Source organism: Littorina saxatilis, linkage group LG12 (assembly GCF_037325665.1).
Source record: "Littorina saxatilis isolate snail1 linkage group LG12, US_GU_Lsax_2.0, whole genome shotgun sequence".
Lineage (NCBI taxonomy): Eukaryota > Metazoa > Mollusca > Gastropoda > Littorinimorpha > Littorinidae > Littorina > Littorina saxatilis.
In genome coordinates, this window is record NC_090256.1 from 41,133,694 (window position 1) to 41,154,200 (window position 20,507).

The 20,507-nt window shown below is 43.6% G+C and overlaps 1 protein-coding gene across 1 annotated transcript in view; it reads left to right on the forward strand.

Moving 5' to 3' along the window:
- Positions 1-20,507, forward strand: part of LOC138981954 (kinesin-like protein KIF28P) — a 45,660-nt gene that overhangs the window by 9,726 nt on the left and 15,427 nt on the right. The window contains exons 4-15 of the mRNA XM_070355138.1: positions 380-491; positions 2,223-2,330; positions 3,061-3,194; positions 4,067-4,137; positions 6,570-6,630; positions 7,905-8,075; positions 15,800-15,918; positions 16,630-16,744; positions 17,289-17,352; positions 17,959-18,087; positions 18,498-18,661; positions 19,236-19,384. Coding sequence (XP_070211239.1) covers positions 380-491; positions 2,223-2,330; positions 3,061-3,194; positions 4,067-4,137; positions 6,570-6,630; positions 7,905-8,075; positions 15,800-15,918; positions 16,630-16,744; positions 17,289-17,352; positions 17,959-18,087; positions 18,498-18,661; positions 19,236-19,384 — 1,397 coding nt within the window. The remainder of the gene's footprint in view (positions 1-379; positions 492-2,222; positions 2,331-3,060; positions 3,195-4,066; positions 4,138-6,569; positions 6,631-7,904; positions 8,076-15,799; positions 15,919-16,629; positions 16,745-17,288; positions 17,353-17,958; positions 18,088-18,497; positions 18,662-19,235; positions 19,385-20,507) is intronic.

Consider the following 20,507-nt stretch of genomic DNA (forward strand, 5'->3'; position numbering starts at 1 on the left):
TTTGATCGACAAGAGGTGCCAAGACATGTGCAAAAATACAATAGTTCTTCAGGGAATTGCCAGTCAAACAATGACATAGAGGAGTGTCAAAGGACTGGTTTTGACGGATTAATTTTTTTCTTTCTGTCACACTGCACTAGCAGTGGGTAGCTATTTTTGTTATTACATTGCTACTTATGACTGAAAATGTGTGATTATGCTGATAATGACTCATGTTCTCTGATAAACAAAGGGAAGTAAGCGCTCTAAATGCATACGAAATGTGTAATAGAGTAAGTGAGAGTTATTCGGAACCATTCTCCTGGCACCTGAGAGAATAACAAGCATTAAAATGAACGAGCAACTTTCATGACTTTCATGACTCTTGTTCTCTTTGCAGTGGAGTCTATCATCAATGCACCTGTGGCTAGTTATGCCCAGATTGACAATCGCATTCAGGAAGGGAATCGAACCCGTACCATTGCTTCCACCATCATGAATGCCACAAGCAGGTGAGTTTGATGAATAATTCTTAATTTTTGTTGTAAAATTTCCTCCTTTAAGTTATTGCTCATCTTGTACATTAAGTATGTGAACAATTAAACTCATTAAAAAAAAAAAAAGAAAAAAAAAGAAGACCTGCACCTGATCCTAGTTAAATTTAATACTTACTGCAAAAGTGAGTTGTCTGAGCATTTGCTTTTTTGTGTGTGTACAGTGGACGCCGCTTAATAAAACCGCGGTTAATAGAGCCAGCCGCTTATAAAAGCCGATTTCAGACGGTCCGGATTTATCACTATATCTTATGTATTAGAAAAAGCCGGTCAATAAAACCAACCCGCCGCTTATTAAAGCCAGTTTTCTCAGAGAAATCACGTAGTTTATGACTAAAACTCACATTATCTTGTTCTGATGTGGAAGACGACCAACAAACAAACACTCATAAAATCGTTCTTCTCTGCCGAGTAATGATTCGTGACGGTGACAGTGAAATTATTGATGTAGAGGAAGGGCCCCTAATATGGACCACTTTTTGTTTATTGCTGATAACTAGCTTGTTTTCTTGCGAAGAAGTTTCATTTTGTGGTTGGTAGTCCTTCTCTCTTAGTTTAACCGTTAAGCCTAATTAGAGTGAAATAGCTTTGATAGACCTTCAGCAAAAATTAAATACAGAAAAAAATCACAAAAGGTCCATATTAGGAGCCTGGGCGCCCAATATGGACCAGTGAAGCGGCCTTCACGAATCACTGTAAAAAGCCCCCTATACTTCAAAATAACATGATACAACTTAGTGTGCAAGTTAGACTAATTCAAATATGCTTTAGATTTAGCTGTTTCGGGTTGATGAGAGTATTATTTGAAGCACACCAGGAAACTAAAGAAGCTTATCAAAAACAGAGTGAAAATAAGTGAAATTATCAACTTTCACACAAAAAAGACTATTTGTTATATTTTTTTGAAATCTTGAGGGCTAGTTATAGATTATTTTCAGCAAGCTTCTTAATGAATTAATTAAAATTGCCTTTAGTTTTTATTTTCTTCGATTTGTTGAAGGTGGTCCATATTAGGGGACTCACACATACTTTGAGGTTTTGCTATTATTTTTTGTTTGCAGTAGAAACTCGGGGTACACACTGTTAAAATGTAACAAATACTGTCTTAGCTGTCATATATAGCCATTTTTGTGTTATAAAAGCTTTGGCTGTGGACAGAAACGAGTCTGTTTTAGGCAGCAAATTTAGAGTGAACGCTGCCAAAAGTGAAAAAAAGCGAAAAAGCCTGACGGTTTTGAGGTTTGTGTTTCTGCAACTGTTTTGACGTGTGCAACTTATCCAGAGAGGGTGAATAAAGCGAATGAAATTGTTTTGAGCGCTCTAGCGCCGTTAGTTTGTCAGAACAGGAGGTGGTCCATATTAGGAGCCGGTCCATATTAGGAGCCTTTCCCCTACCGAAGTGATCAAAGTACACGTACATGTACATAATTAAAACAAAAGTTCCACATCCTTCGTGAAGTTTTGTTTAGATTCAAACAAGTGTAAATGACGAAAGAAAGTGACTGAGTGACGCAAACAAAAGAGAAGATTTTTTTTTCTGTCGAAAATGACGTATTCCTAGACCGCCGGTTAATAAATCCGCCGCTTATTAAAGCCATTTTTCGTCGGTCCAGAAGTGGCTTTATTAAGCGGCGACCACTGTATTATCATTAATTACTAAAATAAATCTTGTTTTGTCTTGCTTTCCAGCCGAGCTCACACAATCGTGGCCATCAATTTTATCCAGAAAGCCCCTGATGAGAGCGGGAAGAGCATGACCAAGACGTCTGTCATCAACTTGGTAGATCTGGCTGGGAGGTAAGTGTTGTGCTTATTTCCACTACTGTCCACAGTTGCATTTTTTGTTTCCTTTAATTACTAACCAACTTGAGGTCAAAGTATGGTGCACGTTTTTCATTTGGTCAATTACTTCTCTTTTTTTTTTTCACATACATTAATTGTTAAGTTTTCAGGTCAGAGCTTCATGTTTTTAAACATTTTGTCAACCAAAGTTAATTATGAATTAAGTTGGCTATTTGCCAGACAGGATTACAATCAATATTCATGCTGCCAGGTAAGTGAAATTTTGCAGCCAACTTACTTGATTGATGTTTCTTATGGGAGTGGATAGGTCCCTTTGTGCTGATTTTTGTGTGTCGGGGTGAGGCAGTTGTCCCCCTTTCACTGCAGCTGCTCTGCATTGACGAAGTTCTCTCCCTGCCTTGAGCGTGAGCTATTTATAGTAGCTCTATGTTTCTGGTACGTCAGTAAACAGCGCACCCATGAGATGTGGATAGCTGTTTGTGATAGAATCTGGCTGTTGTTTTCACCTGGTATGCTCTTGCAAACCTTCGGTGATAAGTGTTGTTTAATGCCCTCACAGCAAAACCATTAGGGGCATGTTCCCGGTGAACCTTCGTGTTCACACAGCAGTTTTCTAGGGCCATATATTTAGCCCAAACCGACTCGTGTTTGACTGGCTTTGCCTCCAAAGGTGATTCCAGTGTTTTGTGCACTTGGTTTCACTTGTGTTTGATGTTTCCCACAGTGAGCGTGCAGACAGCACAGGAGCGACAGGGGATCGCCTCAAGGAAGGGTCCGCCATTAACCAGTCGCTGAGCACCCTGGGAAACTGCATCGCAGCTCTCGCTGCCAACTCTGGCACAGGAAAGAAAAAGATGGGTGAGAGAATGGTTCTTGCTTTCTCTCTTACTGTTTCCGCTGCATGTATGGAATAAGATGCGAGGTCAGAGCTTAATTGCGGTAATTGTAGCATGTAGCAAAGGCAAGGACAGTTTTGAAAGGCTTATGTTTCATCTCTAGTGCAAAATGTTCAAAGAGTTCTGTGATCCATTTACTGTGTCTTGAAAATTAGCCTTTTTTGAAAAAGCTCAGAGCTTAATTGCGGTAATAGTAGCATGTAGCAAAGGCAAGGACAGTTTTGTTTCATCTCTAGTGCAAAATGCTCATGGAGTTCTGTGATCCATTTACTGTGTCTTGAAAATTAGCCTTTTTTGAAAAAAAATTACAAAGTGATATATAGGCAGAGAAAACTTTATTATCTCAAATGAGAAATTCATTTGTGTATGTTGGTACAGTATGGAGGAATAAGCGTAAAACTCAAATTTATTCAATTTCTGACTGATTCAATCTCCTGTGTATCAGAAATATGCATGTACAGTAAAAGAAGTTCATGTGCAAGTATCTGTTATAGAGACCTGCCATGTTACAACGTATAATCATGCAGCTTAACTGGTGTTTATACAATGGTACCTGCGATGTGAGGCCCCTCTGATGAGAGTACACCTCCCATGAAAGGACACCTTCTGTTGTCCCCTTTGTCTATTATCTTTACCAAAACATACCTGTCATTACAGGCCACCTGCAATGTAGGGACTCTTTTGGCTGGTTCTAAAGGTGTCCTTTCATCACAGGTACCACGGTATTTGCATGTGTGTTGATTTGTTTCCGGGGCTCTACTGGTATCCATGCACGTTATCTTCAATGCATACCATGACGTTTTGAACAGGTTGAATGCTTTGTCATTTTTGCAGTGCCCTTTCGAGACTCTGTGCTGACCAAATTATTGCAGAATGCCTTGGGTGGCAACAGCAAAACTGTCATGGTGGGTGCTCAATTTTTAAAATGAGTTTAATCTTTCTCCATGCAATATTTTATTGTGACGAAAGTGTTTTGTGGTCTGGCTGCACATCATTGCAGTTTTGTCTGGTTTTGAGGTTTAAAGGTACTTTATACTGACATCTCTCCTTTCAAAATACCAATTTCAGATATGAACATTTATCAACATTTAGATGTGTCCAGCCATGTGCTTTTTGGCTGTAATGTGACAGCATCTATTCATTCTAAAAAAAAAACCCACCGACATTACATCAAATTCTGTTCTTTTATTATGGATGTATTTCTGTTCTTTTATTATGGATGTTAATTTGCACATCTGTCATGTACAATTTGCACACGCACATCCTTTGAGCTTGATTCACATCATTATAAGTTACGAATATTTGTCTGAACCACTCTTTTCCAGGTGACAATCAGTAAGTATAAGGCCATTGCTGCATGTTTTATTTTTCTAAAACTGTGTACATGTACAGTAGAACCTCCTTTTTAAGACTTCCAAAAATCTGAGAAAAGCAGGTCTTCCAACAAGGAAGGAGTCTTAATATGGGGGTAAATAAACAAATGGTTTATACAATGGTGCCTGCAATGTGAGACCCCTCTGATGAGAGTACACCTCCCATGAAAGGACACCTTCTGTTGTCCCCTTTGTCTATTATCTTTACCAAAACACTGCAAAAAGGACAAAGCATTCAACCTGTTCAAAACGTTATGGCATGCATTGAAGATAACGTGCATGCATGGATACCAGTAGAGCCCCGAAAGCAAGTCTATTTTTGCTGTAGATTTGGCTGTTTAACTTAAATGTTGAAAAAATATTGCTGCATCAAATTGATTAGTTGAAACTTCAGTTCTGCTTGAAATTGTTTGTTAATTGTTTGTTCTTTGTCTTTATTTCTTCACAAACTAATGCCTCGTTTAGTTGGACAAAACCTGGAGATGCTTTGCATGTTGTACAGCAGGTAGAATGAGTCAGATATCTCGTTGGCATAATGCAGTAGAGTATAGTGAAACATGTTTTAGATTTTAATTCACATGCCTGAGTTTATAGCAGAAGAAGTTCCGAACATGTTAACATGCATTTTTTACATACACCCAAAACACAGACAGGCAGATATAGACACACAGGAATTCAGAGACAGACAGACAGACACACACGCACATGCGTCTGCACACTCAGACACACATATGCACACATGCAAACACACACACACACACACACACACACACACACACACATACACACACACACATCCACATACACACACACACACCCACACACCCCCCACACACATACACATACACACATACACATACTCACACACACACCCACACCCACACACACACACACATACACACACACACACACCTGGGTACTCAGACACACATGCACACACAAACACACACACACAAACACACACACAAACACACACACATGCACACACATATGCACACACAAACACACATATGCACACACACACACACACACACACACACACACACACACACACACACACACACACACACACACACACACACACACACCAGTCACCTGCTTATCCATCCAATGGAATGTTTTACTGAAAACTGTTGATCTGAAGGTTTAAATCCTGACTGACTTTGGTGACTAAAAGGCAAAATTGATCGTGGCATACTTCTTTATTTATTTTTTTAAACAAATGTTCTTTTTCATTAACATCTTGTTCCTACTAAACATTGAAACATTTCAGTTGGTTGTAATAGTAATCAGTTGGGTTTTATTGATACATGTACTTACTTTGTACAAACAGCATGTACTAACTGGTTTAACAAACAAAAGCACAATACATGTAGTAGAAAAAAAGTTTGCTAAAATCTTGAGCATGGTTTATGCGGTAGTTGTCTCACATGCTACGACGTACTGCACTCGATGTTTTGTTTCATGACTGATTTATTTGTTGGTTTCTTTACTAAACAGTGGCAAAAAGTTAAATTGTTCTGTTTATATTTTGTTTTGTATTAGAGCAAGTAAAAACTCACATGGTAACTGATGAGATGGTCATAAAAATACTGAATAGTTTAATTGTATGTATGTTTCAAGCACTAGTGTTTACATTCGGTGACATCACTAGTTTCTCACATGTACTTCTTTTTAGATTCGTGGTTCATGTTTCTTTGACTAGACTGGACTGACCCTTTCGTAGTTCTCCAGCTTATAGGAGCTACAGGTCTAACGAAATGGTGGGTCAACATTGTTTTAACCAGGAAAGGCAAATTCTGACAATTATACATATAGCTCAGTAATGTGTTGAGAGAACAGGCGTAGTGCTTGGTATTTGTGAACTTTATGCTGAAAATATGTGTTCCACTGATGCAATATCTCAATTTGTGTGTGTGTTTTAGCGTTTAATAGGATTTTAATTTTTCTTTATTTATGCTCAGATTGCTGCGCTCAGCCCTGCAGATATCAACTATGAGGAAACTCTCTCCACACTGCGTTTTGGTATGTGAACCTTTGTGTCCTTGTTCAGTATTGTGAATGAATAAACATTTTGAAATAATGTTTAAAAACACACCCTCATAAAACACAATAATCTCATGGATGCCTTACAATATGAACATCAAATCTCTTGACCCACAGCCATAACCAGTGTTGCAAAGAACATAACAATGTAGTTAAGAAGTCATTGGTCCCTCGTGTTCTTTATTCAACTGACTGGATTTTCTGTCTTTTTTTACATTTAGTCAAGTTTTGACTAAATGTTTTAACATAGAGGGGGGAATCGAGACGAGGGTCGTGGTGTATGTGTGTGTGTCTGTCTGTCTGTGTGTGTGTGTAGAGCGATTCAGACTAAACTACTGGACCGATCTTTATGAAATTTGACATGAGAGTTCCTGGGTATGATATCCTCAGACGTTTTTTTCATTTTTTTGATAAATGTCTTTGATGACGTCATATCCGGCTTTTCGTGAAAGTTGAGGCGGCACTGTCACGCTCTCATTTTTCAACCAAATTGGTTGAAATTTTGGTCAAGTAATCTCCGACAAAGCCCGGACTTCGGTATTGCATTTCAGCTTGGTGGCTTAAAAATTAATTAATGACTTTGGTCATTAAAAATCTGAAAATTGTAAAAAAAATATTTTTTTATAAAACGATCCAAATTTACGTTCATCTTATTCTCCATCATTTTCTGATTCCAAAAACATATAAATATGTTATATTTGGATTAAAAACAAGCTCTGAAAATTAAAAATATAAAAATTATGATCAAAATTAAATTTTCGAAATCAATTTAAAAACACTTTCATCTTATTCCTTGTCGGTTCCTGATTCCAAAAACATATAGATATGATATGTTTGGATTGAAAACACGCTCAGAAAGTTAAAACGAAGAGAGGTACAGAAAAGCGTGCTATCCTTCTCAGCGCAACTACTACCCCGCTCTTCTTGTCAATTTCAGTGCCTTTGCCATGAGCGGTGGACTGACGATGCTACGAGTATACGGTCTTGCTGCGTTGCATTGCGTTCAGTTTCATTCTGTGAGTTCGACAGCTACTTGACTAAATGTTGTATTTTCGCCTTACGCGACTTGTTTTTCTTTCTTTATTTACGCAAGATTTACTTTTTAGCAGTTACAAAGAACTAAGCCAAGGTGAGCATATTTGAATTTGTATCTGTGTAGGAGCAACTGGTCTACTGATGGGGGCAGCAGGAGGGGGGGGGGGGGGGTGTGTGTGTTGAAAAATGGTATTAACCAGGACAGTCACTCCTTTCAGCTGACCGCGCCAAGCAGATCAAGACGCAGGCGGTGGTCAACGAGAGCCCGACTGACAAGCTGATCCGAGAGCTGCGGGAAGAGAACCAGCGCCTGATGGACATGCTGAAAGCTGGAGGGGGCGGGGCAGCCGCTGCCGCCATGGTTGGTCAAGGCTCTGAAGGACAGGATGGTCAGTTTGTTAATGATGTACAATACCGATATAATTATGCACAACCGGGCTGTGACCTTACAATTAAGTTTCTCCTGCTGATATGTTGAAGTCACTGAAACAAACTTCGTTCTCAAAATTCTTTGTCATTTCCTCGGGGGACATGCAGAAGAAGTGGCAGGATGTTTAGATGATGCCATTATTCACGTTATGAAGTCGTTTCAAAATTTGTTTGGCGTTTGATGTCAGAGATTTCACTTCGAAAGAGAGGGCCGAAGAGAGACGTGTTGTGTTGGTGTTTTTTTATCAATATCTTATGTCTTTAAGATGAGATAGGTTAGATATTAAAATATGAACACTTTATTGTCAATACTCATGCAATAATGAAGGTGTCTTGTTAACTTTTCTTTTATTCTACATATTTGCTGAAATGGCCATAGAAGTTGCAGCCATGTTCAGAAGTTTAAGGAGGTCATTGGTGTCACCTTTTCCCAACTGTAAAAAGATGTTTGGCCAACTACTGATGGTTTTCAGGCTTTTTTCAGGATCTCAAGGCTGTGAATGTAATTCAAGCTTAGTCTCAGCAGGTTTCAAGTACAACATTATGCATGCATACAACATAACTATACATGCAGTGTTGTTCCGAGACTCAGAGATGGATGAGATGAAACATGCATCTATATATATATACGACTTGTGTCTGTCTGTGCGCGATGCGCGGCCAAAGTTCTCAATGGATCTGCTTCAAATTTGGTGGGCTTATTCAGAGAGACCTCGGACACAACCTCATCGATGAGATATTTCAACACGTGCTCTCAGCGCGCAGCGCTGAACCGATTTTGGTTTTTCTGTTCATTTCACCATTCCCAGTAACTCTTCCTTATCTTCTCCAGTGTTTTGCGTTTATCTCCCTTCCTTCGTGTGGCGTCAATCCATATTCCCGTTACTACGTTACTATTTTTAGAAGGTCACTGCACGTTACTATTTTTAGAAGGTCTCTAGTGTTTTGCGCGTTTATCTCCTTTCCTTCGTGCGCCGGCAAAGCCGGCGTACACCCGGCTGAGCCGGGTCCCAGGCACAGCCTGGTATTCGGCTCTACTTCTTCCCGGCAAAGCCTGTACCCGGCGAAGCGGGTAATCATCTAGTACAACATAATTAAATTACATATTCTTACTCCGAATCACATAATAGCATTGACACACTTCGAGATGCCTAGGTCATGATAAAAGCTACCTGTCTAAGTATAAGGGAAGCAACCCCAACTAAAAAAGTGACAGCACCAATGTACTTGCCACCCTGGGTTGCCTCCCATGTAGGGCACTACGTCACCATTGGCGCGTACCAGTCATACACCTCAATCGACTTCTATCACTTGAGACTGACGGTCGTGTTTTGGCTTTGCTCTGGCTGTTTTTTGTGTCTGCCGACACCCACCGGCCACGGCTCCCGTCTTCTTGCTGGCTTTGCAGCTGGTGAGATCTTTCCTTTATAGTCTTTGACTTGTTTTTGTCTTCTGCTGAGAATTTCTTACGTCTGTTGGACTTTGAAGTTCTCAGTGGCTGTTGGCTTCCTTGTGGTCGCCATTTTTTGCTAGCACGTTGCGTTTTGCTATGTTGATGTTTTCGTCCGTACGCGGACGCTTAACGCTCTTGTAGCTTGTTGTTTAGCTGCCGTTGGTGGCTTTTACTCTTGTGTTAGCTTGTTTGCTGGCTTGCTTCTGAAATGTTTGCGTCCCTCCGGACTTGTTAATTTTCAGTTGTTGTGGCTTCCTCCTTGGTCGCCATTTTTCGCTAGCATGTTGTTGTTTGCTATGTTGATGTTTTCGTCCGTACTCGGACGCTTAACTCGTTTGTAGCTTGTTGTTTAGCTGCCTTTGGTAGCTACTACGCTTGTGTTAGCTGCCCTCCTTGCTTGCTTCTGAAATGTTTGCGTCCGTTCGGACTTCGTTAGTTTCAGGTGTTTGTTTATTTTCTCTCGGCGTTAACATGGCCGTCATGAGAATTAGAGGGAGCTAAGGCCGAGGGTTAGGGCATTGGGCACTCCTAAGCCCTAATCCTCAGCATCCTCTTCTTTTGGAAGAACTCTGTCTTTGTAGTTTTGGCACAAGATTAATATTTCGTTTTTCTGTGCCGATTTCTGCTACGGACGATTTGCCGTCTGGCTCTCAGTCGTCCGTCTTTGCCTCTAAGGCTGTCGTTTTACTACGATTTCGGCTCCAGAGTCTTGTGCTCTGGGGTCTACTCTTATCTTTGATTTTTTCCAGAGATAGATTTCCTCGTTCGCGAGGCTTTGCCGCGCTTGGACATCGTCGCCTGCTCTGCCCCCCGCCTGGGGGTTGGGTGACGTTCTCTCCTTGGCGTCTTTTGATGGCTGTGCCACAGACTACGGGTCTTTTCTTGACCAGGCTGCTGGCCGCCGGGACTTTTCTGGACTGTCCCTGTTGGGACCTTCTTCTTCTCTTCCTGGCCGGCATTTGTTGCCTTCCGCTTGCGGTAGCGCAACAGTGCATGTCCCTCCGGGGATCCGGTCACAGCAAGGTTGGTGTCTGCAGCAGCCGTTTACGGCAGTTGCGCTTCCGGTTCTCGGAAGCAGAGGTTCGCCGGCTAGTGTTCACATAGCGTTCACGTCCGGCTCGAGCTTCGCCTTACGTCAGCAGTCGTCTGCGACAGCTGCTTCCGGCTCACGCAGGAAGTAGAGGTTCACCGGCTAGTGTTCACATAGCGTTCACGTCCGGCTCGAACTTCGCCTTACGTCAGCAGTCGTCCGCGACAGCTGCTTCCGGCTCACGCAGGAAGTAGAGGTTCGCCGGCTAGTGTTCACATAGCGTTCACGTCCGGCTCGAGCTTCGCCTTACGTCAGCAGTCGTCCGCGACAGCTGCTTCCGGCTTCGGCCGGAAGTAAAAGGTTCACTGGCTAGTGCACAGGCTTCTGTCACGTCCGGTTCGAACCTTGCCTTACGTCAGCAGTCGTCCGCGGCAGCTGCGCTTCCGGCCGGAAGTGTAGGTTCACTGGTTAGTGCACAGGCTGCTGTCACGTCCGGTTTGAGCCTTACCCTACGTCACAGCAGTCGTCCTCGACAGCTGAGCTTCCGGTTCCGGCCGGAAGTGTAGGTTCACTGGTTAGTGCTCAGGCTGCTGTCACTTCTGGTTTGAGCCTTTACCTACTTCAGCAGTCGTCCGCGACAGCGCCGCTTCCGGTTACGGCCGGAAGCGTAGGTTCACAGGTTAGTGCACAGACTGCTGTCACGTCCGATTTTGAGCCTTGCCCTACGGCAGCAGTCGTACGCGACAGCTGTGCTTCCGGTTCCGGCTGGAAGTGTAGGTTCACTGGTTAGTGCACAGGCTACTGGCACGTTCAGTTCGAACCTTGCCTTACGTCGGCGGTCGTACGCGACCGCTGCGCTTCTGGCTTCAGCCGGAAGTGTGAGCTCACCGGTTAGTGCACAGGCTGCTGTCACTTCTGGTTCGAGTCTTGCCCTACTTCAGCAGTCGTCCGCGACAGCTTTGCTTCTGGTTCCGGCTGGAAGCGTAGGTTCACTAGTTAGTGCACAGGCTACTGTCACGTTCGGTTTGAACCTTGCCTTACGTCGGCGATCGTACGCGACCGCTGCGCTTCTGGCTACGGCCGGAAGTGGGGGCTCACTGGATAGTGGACCTGCTATGGTCCCATCTGGTTTGAGTCTGGTTTTTCGTCAGCAGTGCCCTTTGGGCTTGCAGGCTCCCTGCCTCAGGCGGATTAGCAGCTACCACACACTTCGGTAGTGGGTTCTGCCGTTCTCCTCACTTCCTGTGCCTTTGGTCTTCGACGCCTCTCATCCTCCTCTTAGTCAGGGGTGAAGTTTGGCCGTTGACTTGCAGGAAAGGGGCTTCAGGCTCCGGCCTTCCCCGCTCAGCGTCCGTCTTGGGCTCTTATGGCTTTTAGTCAGCCCCTTCGCTTACCACGTCGGACTCTCGTTCGGTTGATGGTTAGCAGACGCTCTCGGGATATTCGTCCCTCTTCAAGGTTGCTCTTGAAGCGGCGAATGAAGTCTCTTCCAGATCTTGCCCGGAAGGGGTTTATTGCTCGAAATTGCGTCTACCGACGTTTTTTCAATAAAGACTGGTTCCCAGTCGGCGAGAGAGAAGGAAGGCTACTTCCGTTTTAAGGTGTCGCCTTTGGTGGCCTTTCAACTCTTTCCCATCTTTGCCAAACCCTCGTCTTCCGGCAGCGGCTGCCTCTCGTTCCGGTTTCTTTGCTGTCCTCAGGGCCAGCTATGGAACTGGCATGGGTTTGGTTTGCCTCTCCTGCGCAGGCTTCTTCTTTCGGGCCTTTAGCGGCTCAGAGGAAGTTGCCTTTGCCCAAGACGTCCCGGAATTTGCTGTCGTCCTTTGCCCTTCCGCGTGCACTTTTGCCGGTCACGCCGGAACTTCTTCGGTTTTTTCGGAAGCCTTTGGGGAATGTTTCGAGTCCCCTGCTCTCTGAGCGGACTCTCTTCCCCTATGAGGAAGTGGGCAGACAGCTTTTGGAACTTGCTTCCATTTCGGAGACTCTCCTTTACGGAGTCCTTGGCGCCCTTTACACTCAGTAAAGAGCAGGACGCAGGGGATGCTTTCTCCACCTTTGCTAGGGCGAATTTAGAACAGAGGAGGCCTTCCTCTCTGCACAATGCCCATGCGGTCATGTACAGACGGGACTTGTTCCTCGCCCATTCCTAGTTTATGAGGAATCAATGAGACACCCTTAGTTCTTCACCCTTGGTGGATGGGTCTCTCTTCGGCCTCCAAGGCCTCCAAGGCCTCCTGGACTCTAAGGCCTCCTGGACTCTAAGGCCTCCTGGACTCTAAGGCCTCCTGGACTCTAAGGCCTCCTGGACTCTAAGGCCTCCTGGACTCCCTGGCCTCCTGGCCTCCAAGGAGATAAAGACTTGTAGGGACTTTCAGGTCTCTTCTTTTGCTCTTCAAGCTTTGAAGCAGCAAAACAGGCTCTACCTAAAGCAGACTCAGCCCTTTCAGGCTAAGTCCTCAGCTCAGGTTTATCCGGAGAGGTTCTTTCTTTCACAGACGTCATAGTCTGTGTTTTTTGGAACAGCAGCCGGCATTAGGGCATCCGGGTTTTTTAGCCTCGGCTGGTGCAACAGCCATTCCATCCGTCGGTGGTGGTGGTTGTTGTTTGCTCTTATGGACTTGGTCCTAGTGGGTCTTTCGCCGAGTTTGACTCGTCTTTCTCTAGCGATCGGACTTGTTCTGGTGTTTCGTCCAAACTTAAGGTTTACTTGAGTTGGCCTCGGAAGTTATCCAGATTTTCCTGAGTTTGCATTGGTTTTGGCAATGCATGGTGAGGAGTCATTCTTGTGGCCTATCACTTTTCTCAGCTTTATTGGCTAACCCTCTCCTTTCGGTAGAGGTCTAGTTAATTTCCTGGTTTCTTGGTGCGGGCTTTTAGCCCAGCATCTTTGATGGCAGGTCTACGGGCGTTATGGCTCTCAGCCTTAGCCCGTGTAATAGTCTCCTGCCTGGCATGGGCGACTACGGTCTCCGCGTCTCTAGAATTTGTGTCTTCCTCTTCTCCCTCATCCTGCCATGAGGCGAGTCGGGTCGACTTCCGGTGGGGTGGGTTGCCTGTTACGGTCACCCTTCTACCACTTGCAACTATTACGGACTCTTGCCTGTCGTTTTCCGTGTCTGATTCTCGGTTCTGAGGTAATCAGACGTGTTTGGTTTTTCAGCCAGACTCAGGAATTTTCTGGGCTCGGTCGGCCGCGAAATGTACTTCGGGCCCTTCTTTTTGAGAACTCTCGTTCAGGGATTCTTAAGGCTGGTTAGCTTCACGGTTTTCCGGTTTTCCTTTCCAGTCTCGTTTCTGTTTTGGGTTTTTGATTTTCTTTCAATTACCTACAAGCAGACTGCTTTGTGAACACTCTGACTTTAGTCATTTCGGTTAGAGTCACCGGTCACACCAGGCTTTGGCCACCGCGATCTCCGCTCTGCTGGCGGCTTACGCTTTTTCGTAGGCCGCTGCTTCCTCTGTTTACCTCCCTCTATGCTTCTGCATGGACTGGTAGTGGACTTCTGGTGACCCTCTCTTCTGAGATTTTATCTTTGAGTTTGACTCTGGTTTTTTGTACTCAGACGTCTCTCTCTTTCTCGGAAACAGGTCACTCCTCTCTGGAGCTGACCGTTATCTCTCCGGCCTTTCGGGCCTCTCTCCATCCCAAGGCTTTAAACTTTGGCATGATTGTCTTACGGTCCTGGTGAAGGTTGGTGCTTTTCATTTATGATCGGTCAACCTTACGCTTGGTCGTTTCCAGGGTTTTTGGCATTTCCTTCCAATAGTAAGGGGGGGGGGGGGGGGGCAGCTTGTCTGTCCCTCTACTCGGCTCGGGTTATTCAAGACTTGAGCCCCTTTCTAGGCTGTTTTTTATGGTTCAGGAGATTGGAAGAAGTGCTGAGCACAGCTTACGGGCTCTCTGATGTTGTCTTTCGCAACTTTTGCTTGAGAGACATCGCGCCGTCATCAGGATGGTTCTCGGCCTTTTTCCTGTCTGTTGGCAGTGGGCCAGTTCCTGTCATGGGGTTTTTAGAGTGAGTTAGATTTTCTTTCTCATGGGGCCCTTCCTGACTTGCGGCAGCGGGCCAGCTTTTTGTTGGCAAGGCTTTAGAGTGGCTTGGGATCTCCTCACCACCTTGTTAAAGCTTTCCTTTTTTCTTCCCCTTCTGCTCGGCCCGAGCTCATATTTCCAGGTCCCGGGCCTCCTCCTCGGCCGTTTAGGTCTAGGAGGTTGGATGACGTCCTACTCTTAGCTTACTGGCTTTCAGTAGGACGATGCCTCTCCAGTTCTTTGAGTGAGTTTGAACTATTTTGATCTTACCCACCACCTTGTTGGAGTTATCTGCTATTATGTGATTCGGAGTAAGAATATGTAATTTAATCGAACATTTTTATTTAAATTTTCATTTGATTAATATACTTACCCGAATCACATAAGTAATTCCCTCCCGCCTGCCCCGCTTTATAGTTTCTTAGTATTCTATATAAGTCGATTGAGGTGTATGACGTGGTACGCGCCAATGGTGACGTAGTGCCCTACATGGGAGGCAACCCAGGGTGGCAAGTACATTGGTGCTGTCACTTTTTTAGTTGGGGTTGCTTCCCTTATACTTAGACGGGTAGCTTTTATCATGACCTAGGCATCTCGAAGTGTGTCAATGCTATTATGTGATTCGGGTAAGTATATTAATCAAATCGAAAATTTAAATAAAAATTTTCGACTATACATGCAGTGTTGTTCCGAGACTCTGAGATGGATGAGATCAACTTACATGCATACAACATAACTATACATGCAGTGTTGTTCTGAGACTCAGAGATGGATTGTTCCGAGATTCAGAGATGGATGAGATGAAACATGCATACAACATAACTATACATGCAGTGTTGTTCCGAGACTCAGAGATGGATGAGATGAAACATGCATACAACATAACTATACATGCAGTGTTGTTCCGAGACTCAGAGATGGATGAGATGAAACATGCATACAACATAACTATACATGCAGTGTTGTTCCGAGACTCAGAGATGGATGAGATCAAACATGCATACAACATAACTATTCATGCTTTCTAATGTTGCTGTCACATTGGCGTGTGCAGCTGAGATGGAGGAGATGAAACAAGCATTCAACATAACTATTCATGCAGTGTCATGTTACTGTCATGTTTATGTTACTGCCGTGTCTATTGTCACTGTCGTGTTGGTGTGTGCAGCTGAGATGGAGGAGATGAAACAAGCACTGGAGGAGCAGATGAAGAGGAACCAGGAGGAGCTGGAAGAAATGAAGAAATCGTACGAGGAACGTATGAAAGACTCGGGAACTGCTTCAGCCGTGAGTTGTTTAACGCATGATGTAGCTCATGCAGAATCCCGTTAGAGGAAGTGTTATAGTTAGTGTTGGGTGGCAGTAAAGTAGAACCACCCTTTTAAACCCCCTACCCCCCCCCCCCCCCAATGAAAGAATGCCCCTGTTTCAAGACCTTGCTTTTTCAGATTTTTTTGTTCATAACTTCTGTAAATTAACCTCCATTTAAAAAAGACAACCAACTTCGGTATAAGCCTGTATTTTTTCAGATGTTTGAAGGTTTGAAAAGGGACGGTCCATTGTGATGGGAATATATTTTATTCTTGCTGTGTTTGGCAACCAAGACTTCTCTCTTTTTGACATTTACAGTGTTTGTTTCTTTTTGGGGTTGGTGGGGTGTTTTTTTGTATCTGAATGATCAGTTCATTTTCACGATAAAGGGGCAGCACAAAGTGTACACACAAGTGTGTGTTTACTCAAACAACAAAAATTACCTGGCTTTTAATTTTTAGATATTCCACCCCCACCTTAATTGTGTGCATATTCCACACCCACTTTTATTTATTGCACATACCATCCCCACCTTATTTTTGTGTATAATCCATACCCACCTTTATTTTGTGAGTATTTCATACCCACCTCACCCACCAATCATTCATGAGTAAAAGTGTTACTGTAACTCTAAAGTGGAAGTTTAGAATGAAACATATTTCATGCGGTCGACAATCTGTTGCTCAGGGTCAGATCACAGCAGACAAGAAAACTCAGGAAGAACGCCAAGTGGTCCCTCACTTCTGGAACCTCAACGAGGATCCTTCACTGACTGGCATGATTGTTCATTTTTGTCGTGAAGGTGTGTACAAAATGACAAAAATGTTGGTGATGGTGGTGGCGATGATGATGATGGCGATGATGATGACGACGACGATGACGACGACGACGACGACGACGAAAGCAGGGAAGCTACAGGCAACAGGGATTGTATGTTCAACAGAGATGCATAATTCATTAATAGACCGTTTAATAAAATAATGACAGAATGTATTTGAAGGTATTTTCTCCAAAAAGCTTCAGTGCTGACCCTAACATTTAAGCTTATTAATTCTTGTTTGACATGCATAGCGCACTAGGAAGGCAGAGGACATATAGAAGTAGAGCTAAACTTTGAAAGTGCTTAGAATTTGTATTGATATTGGTGTCTTTTCTTTCTTACTTTCGTATTTTCTTTTTTTGATTCTTTCTTTTGTTCGTTCGTTCGTTCGTTCGTTCGTTCGTTCGTTCATTTGTCCGTTCGTTCGTTTGTTTGTTCGTTCTTTTGTTCTTTCTATCTTTCTCACTTACATTCTCTCTTTCTTTCTCTCTTTCTTTCATTTATGTTCTTTCTTTATTTTTATCAGGTACATCCAAGATTGGCAACAAGAAGGCTTCTCCTGCTCCTCAGATTTTGCTGAATGGACTGAGGTAAGCAACTGGTACCAAGAAGAGGGAAGGGTGCACAGGGGTGAGAAGATCATGAGATACTTTTTGTTAACATTATCTTTTATCTCTGCATTGTTGAACTTATTTTGTAATTTGAACTCTGTTTGAAAAACTGAATTTTGATTTTACTTGTTTTTGCTGTTAATTATACAACTTATGTGTGAAACAAATTTGACCCTTTATTTATCAAGGGATATGATACGCCTCTGCTTGAACAAGAGGTCTGATTTCTTTCCTGAATTGTCGGGTGGTTACAGGTGTTAGAACTGTGGAAAACTGAATCAGATATACTGAAATGTTCATGAATAAAAAAAAGATTGATTGATGGAAAGTAATCATGGACAAACAAGCAACAACATTCAAACATTTTGTGAATGCTAGATTTTGTCAATGATTAGGCAGTCTGTTAATTAATCATTATTCTTTTTTGATTTACAGAAAAAAACAATTTAGTCACAAATTAGATGCAACAAGCTCTGAGATACAGGGGTCAGAATAAGGGGGGGGGGGGGGGAGGGACAACTTGAAGTTTGAAAGTTACGCTCTTTATGTACTAGCTGACCTTATTGACCTATGTCTCTTGGACAGTATCCAGCCCCAGCATGCGGTAGTGACCAACAAGAAAGGGGCAGTCACTCTGAAACCTGAGTCTGGTGCCAAATTATTGGTCAACGGCCAGGTCATCAAGTCTGAGGCCACCCTGCATCACAATGACAGGTACATAAGCATTGTTTTCTGTGTATTATTATTATTGTGAACTAGAAGGGGTGCTTATTCAGGAAAATCACCCAGCAACCAAATGGTGCTCACCCAGTAACCAGCCTGAAGCCTGGATAGCTCATGGGGGAGCAGCCATAGTTTGTGAGGACAAGTTTTTAGTGAATGCTCAAAATGTACATAATGTACATCTCTGTTGCAGACACGCTTGAACACATGCAAATTGATACAAAATCCATGACTTCTTTTGTTTTGTGAATCGAAACCTACCTTCTACAAACCAGCAGCTCAAGCTCAGTGTCCAAAATGTGTGTGTGCATGCTTGTCTGTGTATGATGTGTGGTATACATGTGTCTGTGTATGATGTGTGGTATACATGTGTCTGTATGCACCCGTTTGTCTCATTTCAGGGTCCTGTTTGGCTCAAACCACCTGTACGTGTTTCACCACCCTCAGGACGAGGCCAAGAAGGCCAAGGAGGGCAAGCCGGTCAAGGAACCGACGTACGACGAGGCTCAGGAGGAGATCGTCAAGCAGTCCGGCCTGGTCAAGGATGGTGGCAACAAATCCAAAGGTATACAGTGGAACACACACACACACGCACGTACGCACGATGCACGCACGATGCATGCACGCACACACACACACACACACACACACACACACACACACACACACACACACCTGTTAAGACAAATCTGAGAAAATTAAAAATCAAGGTCCCCGGCCCGTATGCTGCCTGAATGGCGTGGCAGAAAAGGTCATACACGTAAAAACTCACTCATGCCAAAATATGAGTGAATGTGGGAGTTTCAGCCCATGAACGAAGAAGAAAAAGAAAATCAAGGAGTCTTACGAATAGGATTAGCAGAGGTAATGAAAAGAAAGTCTGAGAATTCCTCCAAAAACGGCGTATGGCTGCCTAAATGGCGGGGTAAAAAAACGGTCATACACGTAAAATTCCACTCATGCAAAAAACACGAGTGTACGTGGGAGTTTCAGCCCACGAACGAAGAAGAAGAAGAAAGTCTGAGAAAATGGGGTCTTGAAAGGGAGGAAGTGTAAAATTAGGGGTCTTAATTAAAAGGGGGTTCTACTGTACAGTGCAGTGTTTGTGTGTGCTAAATTACTTCATCTTCCTTGTGCAGAGGACCTGCTGCTCCAGGAGGACCTGATAGAGCTGCTGCCCATGGTGAACGAGGCAAACGCCATGTCTGAAGAGCTGGACAAGAAAGTCAAGTACGAGCTGGCCCTCATCTCCCCACAGGCCCGCGGACTCAAAGAGGGACGCACAGAGGTACAGTGGAGCCCCCCTTTTAAGGAAACCAAAAAGGAGAAAATGAGGACTTGCTTCTTCTTCTTGGTTCATGGGCTGAAACTCCCACGTTCAATCATGTTTTTAGCACGAGAGGATGTTTACGTGTATGACCGTTTTTACCCCGCCATTCAGGAAGCATGCGCCGATTTCGGGGGAGTGAAGCTTAGAGGGAGTCTTAAAATGGGGGTAAACTTACAGAAAGTCTGAGAAAACAGAGTCTTAAAATAGAGGATGTCTGAAATTGGGGGGTCTTAAAAGGGGGGTTTCACTGCAGATGACTAGCACTGCTGTTGAAAGATTCTTTAGCTGCTTTCTAATAGATGTAGAACTCTTTGAGTTGCAGCGTAGTAGGAAGCAGCCTATATTTACACCCCCGGTATAGGGGTGTGTATAGGATTCGGTCGATGTGTTTGTGTGTTTGTGTTCGCAAGTAGATCTCAAGAATGAACGGACCGATCGTCACCAAACTTGGTGAACAGGTTCTATACATTCCTGAGACGGTCCTTACAAAAATTGGGACCAGTCAAACACACGGTTAGGGAGTTATTGGTGGATTAAAATTATACAAGGACTTATAGAGGCACACCCCCGTTGGTCAAAGGGAAATAACCATTCTCACTGCCACCAACTGAGAAGGTTATTTCCCTTTGACGGGGGTGTTTTTCCTATCGGAGGAATTTCTTGTTTCTTTATGTGTTTACTGGGAATGTTTTGATATTTAATCAAAAGTGTATTTTTAGGTAAAGGCAATAGACAGAGGGAAACAGCATGTGTCCTTTCCTAGGAACTGTCCTCTCATCGGAGGGGCATCACAAAGCATGAAACACTGTACTAAAAATGAATATAACTTTGTTAAGAGGATTTTTTGGGTCGGGGAAATAGCTCAGACAGAAGCTACGCTGGATTAAAAGCCAGTTGTCGCTATTACTATTAGGGCTTGGAAACATGAATACATGCAGGAAAAAGAAAGAAAAAAATGGGTAGCGCTGTACTGTATGGCAGCTCGCTTTCCCCAGTGAGAAAGTAGCCACAATTTCCATAAGGGCAACCTCACAGGACTAAATGAAATCTTATCCTTATCCTCATCCTTGGTCCTTGTGGT